Here is a 10,057-nt window from a genome sequence, read left to right as displayed (position 1 = left end):
TTGCCCCCCATCCGTGCGTCAGTGACAAGTCATCAATCAGCATCATGCAGACAAATGACCCGACTTGATTATGGGATGATTGGTGCTTACTATTTGCAAACTATCACCTTCCCACCCTTCGGTCTACGACAATAAATCAGCTTCCCTGTCAAGCTGCCGAAGAATAAAAATTCCGCGCGATTTAAACGAATGACAGCGAGAGCGATGACCGCTGCTGCCTCTCTTCGCCGCATGTCTGAGGAAGACAAGTCAGCGAAGCGATCACGCAAGACATGCACCGAGGAATTCGACGGGCCCATTGTGCTGTACATCAGCCCCCCCCCCTTTCTGGACACCCCGTCTGATCGATCCATCCCCTGCCAGGCGGTCCAGCCGCTGGCTCGAGGAGCAGCACGTCACACGGCGCCACCCAAGCGACTCGCGACACCGTGTGACCCGCGGAGGGTGGGACCCTGCCATCGGCCGCCCGCCGCCGCAGCTCGGTCCCCCTCCACCGGCCCGAGCAGCGCGTCACTTACTCGCCCCACTCGCCCCAGGCGCCGTGCACGGTGTCGGCCTGCGGCGAGCGCGGTCGGCACTCGCCGCGCTGACACCACCTGTCCGGGCCGCAGGCGGTGCCGTCCGCCCACGGCATGTGCTGCGTGCGGCAGCCGGCCTCCTCCTCGCCGGAGGTGCACCACAGCCGCTTACAGACCGGCTGAAACGGCGGGCAGACGCTTACAGATCGGCTGAAACAGGGGCAGGCGCCAACAAACCGGCTGAAACAGGGGACCGACGCTTACAAACCAGCTGAAACAGGGGCAAGCGCCAACAGACAGGCTGAAACAGGGGACCGACGCTTACAAACAGGCTGGAACAGGGGCAAGCGCCAACAGACAGACAAACAGGGGACGGACGCTGACAAACAGGCCGAAACAGGGACTGAACCATTGAGAACGGGCTAAGAGTGAACAGAGCTAATGATCACGGAACGGATGCAGCAGGGACAAGGACTATGAGACAGGATGGGAACGGGGAGACAGAACCGCTTCAGACGGGTTGAAGTAGGAATCAACGGAAGCTTACAGACCGGCTGAAATATAAAACATAAACCAGGGCCGCCACAGACCACCTGACATGCAGAACAGAGAAATGTGTTCAAAACAGACTAACATAGCTGTTCACAAGCCGTCGGAAGGACGGACCGGGGCGCCTCCAGGTCTGTTGAACTCATCTATGTGTCGCCGACGGCGTATACTATGTAAATTACACAACTGCTGTTTTAGTCATCAAGCTTCCGCTTTTGCTGACTTTCGGGGCTCTTCTACATATGAGGACATTCATGTGATTTATGTTCATGGTTCAGAGTTTGCATTGCTTACAAACGTGTTCATGATATGAGATGCTGCATACCTGAAGGCTAAGGTTGCATAGCAACGCGATGGAAATGTGATATGCTAATCACGCGGGGCGCGAGCCCTATAATAGGGGATTACGTATGTGCTGTCAGGTCAATGCCACAACAACACCATACTGTGCAACTCGCATCGAGTGCAGTTCAGTATGGCAACCCAGTCCTTTAATCCACCTGCTCCTGACAGATCCGTGGAGATATCGCTCCCAAACACGACGTCTGAGCGGCCAAAGCTAGTAATCAATGTCTTCGAGGGGACGTGTAGGCAGATGAATCGCACCCATAGCCGGTGTGGATGTAAGAGCCAAGGGCTGCTGCTGTTGCTATGTCCCTGCCACTCTTCAGCCGGCTATGACCTTCGTCAGTGTCGGGTCTTTTCAAAGTAAAAATACAGTAGGCTGACTGGGCGAAAAAGCTTTTGGTGCGAACCCTTTCACCGCGCTTTAGAGAAATGCAACATGACGTCATGGTGTTCAACGAAGACACAACTGTACAAAAGCAAATTAGCTGTATGCTACTGGACCAAGTGCAGGCGATGAAAACAAAACGCAACGGGAAACTTCAACAGCACGACACCATCAAGCCAAACCCGCTTAACAGCACCTCCGGGGAAGAGAGAGAAAAAACATACCAAAAGTAATGCACGTGGCAGACATCAAAACACCATCACTGGTCACCCATGAGCCGGAGCCAAATTCGGCGGCGCATTACCATGTAGGAGCAGATCTCGAACTGGTCCCCGAAGACGAACTTGCACTGCTGGCTGGCGTCATACGTCTCGCCTGCCAGGTCTGTGCGTGCTCCGCGGCCCGTGTTGCGCAGGTAGTTGGTGTTGGGCGAGTTTAGCAGACAGTCACCGTACCCGGCGCTGGAACAGGTCACGACCGCCAGGTCAGGCACGGCCGGGGGCAGGACTGGCGCGAGGACAGACCTGGCGCGGGGACAGAACTGGCGCGGGGACGGCTCTCGGCGCGGGGCGACGCTCAGCGCGTGGGTAGGTAGCGTCGGGACGGAGCGCGGTGCCACCGCAAAGAGGGAAATCATGTTATATCCGCAGAAAAAGAACGTGAATGAGGCCGCTGTGTGAGGAAGCTCGTGCCTGCGTCCGAGCTGACGGCAGCCAGCGTCTTCGGCCATGTGTATAGGTGCCACTTTGTATCTTTAAGCAGTGCGTTTCCTCTGTTCGGCTAATGGTTACCTTGGCTAAACCATGTTTAAAATCCCAAGGTTAAAACAATTGAACGCCAGTAAATACATGCGACGCGGCGTTTGACCCACGACACAAGAAGCGCATCCGAGTCACTGTGGTAATTGGACGCAGTTAGCGATGGGAAGGGGGAGGTGATGGGTCACTGGAGGCAGACACTGGGAGCTGGTGGGGATCCGACGCATGCATAAAACATGAGCAGCACAATCATGGAAATGGAAAGAACCCCATTATCCCAAGCGGGTACAGTTGCTGCAGCTCTCTCAGCGCCCGCCAGAACGCCTCCGTTCAGCGACAGCCCTACTGCTGCAGCGCCATCTGTTGACGGGAAACGCCAGCCGCGATAGGGTGCTGATAGGACGCGTGCTTTTCACAAGGCGCCCGACAGGCATGGGGAAATAAATAGTCTGCAGCGTGGCAGGCACCTGCATGCCGATCAATGACAGAAATTGCAAACTGCCTGCGGACGCGGCCCGCAGCATCAGCAACAGCTGCTGTATGCCGCATGCAAGTCTGCGACAGCGTTCTGATCGTACGCGCGTCAAGGCCCCGACCGGCGACGGTCTCATTGCTCGGCCGTCCTGTATATGTGTATCGCAGCACATTTGCCAGCGTCCAATGTAAACAATTGGCGGGTGATTATTTTCGCGCCGGCGGCGGCTCGGCGCCGTCTGAGCGGCCCGGTTGGGCGGCCGGCGGCCCGTCTGCGCCCGCCGCAACCCCTCACCCGCCGCCGGGGGGGGGGGGGGGGGGCGGTGTCGGCGCGGCTGACTCATGCCACCAATTGATGAAATTCAATCAATAAGGACCTGAGCAACGTTGCAGCGGGCCGCGGGCGGCAGTGCACATGAGCCCGTGGCCGTGGACGGAATCAGGCCTTGCAAGTACGGCCTGTTTTGGTGACAGCCTGTATGGTCAAAGCACAAAAATAGTCCAGTCTGCCTACGCTTTATCTAGGTCCGGACCCGATCGCCCCCGGTGACGGTTACGCCCTTGGTCCCTGGCGGTGGCTAGCGGAACCGGCAGCCCGGTGTCCGATCTCCCCCACGAAGCCGCCGGAGCGGCGACTCGTGTTCGTCGACGGCTCGGGCTGTCTTCCGCCGCGCAGCTCGGCTGACTCATCAGCGCCCGTCTCGGGAGTGCCCCGGCGAGCGCCCGTCGCGGTCCGGCCTGCCGGGGGCCGTTCAGTGCCTCCAGGAGGGCTGGTTCGGCGGGGAGCCAGCCGACCCTGTCCGTAGCCGCCCGGTCGACACGCGTCGGCGTGTCGGCGCTGCTGAGTCACGCGTCCACCCCACTAAGCAGCAGGGCGCCGGCGCGGGGGCGGGGCCGTCCGCTGGCCGCCGGTCAAGACGGCCCCGGCCGCGCCGGCTTATTTCGGCGCCGACCCGGCCTCCGCCCAGCGGCGGGGATTGGTGGTGTGACGTGACCGGACGGGGTGGGCGGACCGGGGTCAGGGGCCGTGACCCCGTCCCGGCTCAAGGTCAAGGCAGGCCAACGGCAGGACGGGCGGGATGCGGATGAATGCCAGTGTCTCGCTGTCACATCTTGGCAACGTCTGGTGCCCGCACTGACGGGAGAACAATGTTCCTGTTGAGAGGCTGACTTGGTTACAGGTGTACGACGAGGATCAGGCATACTCGTGGCCATCAGACATAAAAGCGTTTCTGCAAAACGCAACAGGGTAACAGTAATTGAGTACATGGATTACCAATTTAGGGCGCATTTCGTAGCGAGCCGAGCGACAAAGAATATATGCCGTCGATGTCACTGATGACGTCACGCCCCAGAGACTCTGAGCCTTTTGGCGTTCGCAGCGAGCCGGACGGCAAAGATTATACATGGCGTCACATTGAATCATTGCCCAACGCACATAATCTTTTTCCGCGACTTGTTCAAAGTGAGACAAAAATGGCGCAACATATTTAATGATAAACAAGCCATTTTGCGTGCCCAAAGTCGCCCACGGGTGATGAAACGGTGTCCTGTGCATCACAAATAACATAATTTGCAGTTTCCACTGTTGGTGCACACAGAGTACCACCAAACCCAAATTTGGGCGTCGTTGCATGCGCGGTTATTGTCACGGCAGTTAAGGAGTTATAGACAGAAGTCGTGTCGCGCCGTGAATACGTCCGGCAAATATCTACGATGATGTCAAGTAGAGCAGAGCATTCTTGGTGCGAACACACCCTTAATACGCGCCCGGTATGACCGGCTAGATACCCTTCGCTCGGGTGGGGGTGGGGGTGAGAGGGTTCATTTCCCCCCCCCCCTGAGATCTCGAGAACCAAGAAAACTAGATACATCAAATCTATAGCGTGTATTGACCTGTACGTGAACTCACTTAGATCAAATTTTTGGCCTCCTAGGTCCTTGACCTTTGACATTCAGGTCAAATAAGGTCAAACGAGGCCAAATTCCAGGATGATCTCCAAAGTGCCCCCCAGAACCTAGGCAACTGTTTCTAAGCAAAAGATCACAAGCCCATTTGAGGTCAGTGACCTTGTTTGACTTTTTCAAGGTCATGGTGACCAAAATCATACAAGGCTTCTCTGAGTTTTGCATTTGAATAAGCGACCAAGATTACGCTAGGCAGTATGTTCCTAAAACAAAATGTCGACCCGGGTCATCTTAGGTCATTGACCTGTTCTGACATGGAGAAGCCAATGAAGATGTATAATGCGGCTCCTGCTGTCAATAAATTCGAAATGAGCACCATAAACTATCCCATAAAGCAGGCCCTCGAGTAATAAATCAGGTTGGTTTTGACCCGTGGTCTGACCTTAATACCTGACCTCAGGTCAACTTATTCGCTCATCCAATATTTGTGGTGCCTAAGAAGGCATCTCAGAGATGTATGGCTTTGTCAAACACTCCGTTGTTGGATCAGATTGAACGATTCCCTGGAATTGCTTTAGCGGAAACCATGGCCTGACTGACCTGCCATAGGCCAGCGACCTTACAAGATGCATCTAAATTTTTATGTCAAACGATCCGCTTTTCAATTGTCTACAGCTTGGCAAAATTTGGTGCGGCTACACCGCGCCGTTCGGAAACCATTCTGGAAAAGCTTTGGGTGGGTCAAGTTGATCCCCACCCGAGCGCGTGTTAATATTGCCTGCTCTCGAGATGCTTTCAGTCCTGTCATAATATTGTCCCAGACAGTAGCAAGAAGTTAGCAACATTGGGAAGTAGTCCTACAGACATCGAAATGGTGCAATCAAGGAGAATTGGTATGGAGGCTTACGTCGATTTTTCCAACATTGAGCCTTACAAAGGCCAGGGTCAACACAGTCGAGCATTGGATTGATTCCACGCCCTCCCTATGGTCACGCTGAGCCAAGTCGGTCCAATGCATCGTCCAATTGACCACGAGTTGCCGAATCAGTCGCCTTGCAGCGCTAAGTTGGCATCGTCGGTGGCCAACCATAGCGTGGTACATGGCTGCCGGTTGTCACAGCCGCCGCTCGGTGGGGGAGACATCGTATTACGTAACCTCCCGTCCATGGAGCCTCAAACGCAGTCGCTGAGTCAGGACACCGGTGAGCAACCACTTCCCGCTGGCAACTCCCGCCATTCCAACCTGTGCTGCAAACAATAGGTCACAGCCGGGAACGCCGAGAGCCGGTTGGAGCCTGGGCGGAGGGCCCTGTGGCACAGCCAGTACACGGCTTAATTTGCGCGCTATTGTAACAGCCCATGTTCGAGTTGGGCCAAAGACGCGGCGTGCGGCGCCCACGGCCGCCGCAGCATGATTTGGCGGCGCTCGTCCGGACGTATAGGGCGCTGATCGAGTGATAACTTGCCGGGGTCGTCAGTCCCAACGACGCCATGTGTTAGCGCTGGCGCTCTGCAGACAGCTGCGGCGATGGATGTGACGCATGAGAGGCGAAGTTGGACGACCCTTGCACCCACCGGAGCCGGGGGGCGCACGCCAGCCCACGTGCTCCAGGAGGAGCACCCGGCTCATTTACTTCAGGGTCGGACGGTTACCCGACCCCGCCAGTCGCGTCTGAGGCGGCCATCAGACAAATCGCAACAAGTCAGCGACTCTTTAGTGCCTGCAGCCGGCGGCGGCGGCGCGGCTTCCGAGGGCGCCCTGCGCCGGACACTCCTCGAGGTACTCGGTGAGATAGTGGCGGCTGCAGTTGGACCAAGCCCAGGGGAACGTGTTGTGGTCCAGCATCCGGGACATGACGAAGTGCATCTTGTCGACGCTCATGTACGGCAGGCATTTGGAGTCATCGTCGTGTGGAATGTTGAGCCTGCAACAGCGGCGCCCCTGGTTATGTTGGGCGTCCGGCGGCGGACGGCCATCACCGCGTGGGCACCAGAACTATACGAGTTTATGGTCACAGCCGCCGCAAAGATCCACTGTGACAAAACAGCACGCTCCGTCTTGTACTCTGGCGAGGAGATCGCAGCTAACTAGCATCCGAAGCCAACGCAAAACCGCCGCCACCTGGACGAGCTCGGTCATTCAGTCCCCTCCGCACACACGCAATAAAATCGCATCTAACGCCCGGCTCCTCGCCTTGTGCCCGACCCCCGTGGCCACAAGTTGCACTGTCCTAACCCCTGAGAAGACGTGCCTGTCGGGCTTGAGCGGGGCATTACGCCCGACTCGCACGTGTCCTACACGACCCAGCCACTCACACGTGTCCGAGCTCGTGCGCCACGGTGAAGGCGGCGCTGAGGCCGTTGTCTTGAATGATTGAGCAGGAGGCGCGTGGGTCACACATGGTGCCCAGCTCGGCCAGGCCCAGCGTGTCGCACCGCTGCAGCAGAGCCGGGTTACGGCAGATGTTCTCCCCTGTACGACAGAGCGCGGGGTCAGGTCAGGTCAGCTCGGCCAGACCCCACGTGTCGCACCGCTTACAATGCCGGGTTCCGGCACATGTTCTCCCTGTACGACAGAGCGGGGTCAGGTCAGGTCACATCATGTTGTCTCAAGTCAGGTCCTGGCAGGCCGGGTCGGCGGGCAAGACGGCTAGCCTCAACGCTTGGTGATCATGCAGCACTGCAAAAGTAAGGTGAACTCCCCGCACAACGGGACATAGCGTCGGGTCAAGCCGGGCTCACATTTAAGAAGACAAGGGTAAGCTGACATGTGTCAAGCGCTGTATCCGATTCTCTGATGCCGAAGTTTATGTTACAAATGGATGGGTAATGATCCAACTGGAGTGCTCCGGAATAGGGGCAAAAATGACGGACTCCGACAAGTAGCAATCAGAATGCCCCCCTCTCCGCGCACGACTTATCCATAACAGAAAATGCTGCCGACAAGACAATGCGTTTGGCGCACGCAACGCTCTCGTCAACCGACAGTTCGGTGAGCGCTGTTAGTGCTACCTGACGCCTTCTATTTCGAACTGAAAACAACGATTGCACCAGTGATTGAGCGAACCGCTGTTGGGCGTCAGTTTCTGGGAGCGTCACACGGGTTCAGCGTCCTGCAGTTGGCGTGCTGTCACTGATAATGCATCGGGCTCAAATGAATGGCCGCCGCCGACTCCGGCCGCCGATCCCCGACTGTATTTCACACGGTCCACTAACGAGCCGCCTGAAGGTTCGTATTAAAACCGGGCACGAGAAGCAGCAGTTGAGGCGAGTAAACCTGACGTGTACCCTCATACGCATCTCGCGTGCCTTTTTCCTTGATCTCTTTGAGAAGACAAAGCACGAAAATATTGGCAAATCTGATCCTAGAATATGTCAGCTACACTAGCACAGAAGTCACCCAAATCCATTGAGCCATTGAGCCAGCCTTTATCCATTAAACGATTTTCTAAAGGCCATCGAGGACGACAGTGAGGCAAGTGGACATGATTCGATGAACCACACAACCAGTGGTCATAAACCGAACAAAATAAACCAAACACGGCTTATGTTTATGTCTGTTGCGCGATAAAAAGGTTTCCTAAGAGCCTTCGCCGGCGAGTCCACAGAGGGCAAATCCTACCATCGCTAAATCAGCCGGTGATCCTGCTGATGAACGGCCTCGCCACCGCCTCATCTCGGCGCCGCAGCCGTCCGCGCCGCCCGCCGTCCGCTGCCCGCCGCCCGCCGCCCGCCCGGCCGGGCGGCGGGCCACAAGGCCGGCGGCCGCAGCAGAAGCCGGCGGCTGTGTTGACGTGCCGCCCCGCCAGGGTCATCACTAGCTGGCATCACGAGCGAGTAGTCGCGGACCGGAGCGTGACTCAGCCGCCGGCGCCGGCGCCGGCCACTTTAACGGCTCGCGGCTGTTGCTGAGCTCACGAGTGGCACACCCCCGCCTCACCGCGCCACAGGCTAGACGCATGTGGAACCGGTAGCCCGACATGGAATACGTTCCGCGAAAACTGCCGAGTGCTGGCTTTAAAGAATGTGCATCGTCGCTACCAATGGGCGGCAGGTTGTGTCTCGGGCCGCATCTCCACCAAAGCGGCGTCTGTCGAAACAACTCCACCAAAGCGATTTTCCTGGCGCATCCCCCGACCACGGTTCGCGGCGCGCCCAACGAAAAATCGTCACAGGGACAAGGGGCTCCAAACCCGCGACCGCGACACGCTACCTGCTGCAGGACACGTCCGGTGACCAGACCATTCGGCCGCACGCGGCCGCACCGCGCTGCAACGCTGCCCCATTATGTAACTGTTGCGCGCGGTGGTCTCCGGATCACGGCGTCGCTGCCGCGTCTGTGTGCGCACGTGCAGCCATTACCGGGCGCCTGGCTCGGCCCCGGGCCGGCGATACATTACGCTGGCTGCTGGCGCGATATCACCTGTGATGCACAGCCGGTGCCGGGCCGATTTACGTGGTCCCTGTCGAACCGATGGCCCTTGTATCCAGGCGCAGTGAAGGGCGAAGGGCGCGCCGTGAGAGAGCCGAGCGCCAGAGCGGCCATCGAGAGACCTACATGTGAGCGAGCTGGGTCGCAGTGACCCTACAGTGGTCACGTCGGATAAGCCGGGAGTGTATAGTCAGGCGGTGGGCCTGAAAGGCGTAGATGTCCCGCGAGGCGGGGCTTTCACCACCTGGGGTCTGTCAGTGGACAGAGCAAACGAACCATGGATGCTGACCGCTCTTTCGGCGAGGATGGGAGTCCTCCCAGACGGACGAGGAGCCGACCGTTCTTCCGGGATGACAAGTACCTATCCTCGAACTGACCAGGAGCAGACTGCTCTTCCGGTGGGGACTGCCATATCCTTCCCGGCTGCCATGTCCTCCCGGCTGCCATACCTCCCGGCTGGCACACCCTCCCGGCTGCCATATCCTCCCGGCTGCCATATCTTCCTGGCTGGCACCGCGCGCGCCTCCCGCCCGACTTCCTGACGATCTGACAGCGGCAACAGGTGCACCAACAACGGCGTTCGGGAAACCATCCCCGGCAGAGACCAACAACACGCAGCGTTAGCCAGCTGCCATTACGGTAAGCAGACAGCTTACGCTGTGCATGCAAAGGGCATTACTGACAG

The 10,057-nt window shown here is 57.9% G+C and overlaps 1 protein-coding gene across 1 annotated transcript; it reads right to left on the bottom strand.

The window, feature by feature from the left end:
* Positions 1–514: 514 nt before the first annotated feature.
* Positions 515–9,852, bottom strand: LOC119113041 (A disintegrin and metalloproteinase with thrombospondin motifs 20). The gene is made up of 5 exons (XM_037237361.1): positions 9,822–9,852; positions 7,257–7,413; positions 6,716–6,865; positions 2,105–2,261; positions 515–697 (listed from the first exon to the last, which is right to left on the bottom strand). Exons 1-5 carry the CDS (start codon positions 9,850–9,852, stop codon positions 515–517), a joined length of 678 nt encoding a protein of 225 aa, XP_037093256.1.
* Between the last annotated feature and the right edge of the window lie 205 nt (positions 9,853–10,057).

Source organism: Pollicipes pollicipes, unplaced genomic scaffold, assembly GCF_011947565.3.
Source record: "Pollicipes pollicipes isolate AB1234 unplaced genomic scaffold, Ppol_2.1 Scaffold_7261;HRSCAF=8764_pilon_pilon_pilon, whole genome shotgun sequence".
In the NCBI taxonomy this organism is placed as follows: domain Eukaryota; kingdom Metazoa; phylum Arthropoda; class Thecostraca; order Pollicipedomorpha; family Pollicipedidae; genus Pollicipes; species Pollicipes pollicipes.
This window is presented reverse-complemented; position numbering and strand designations above follow the sequence as displayed.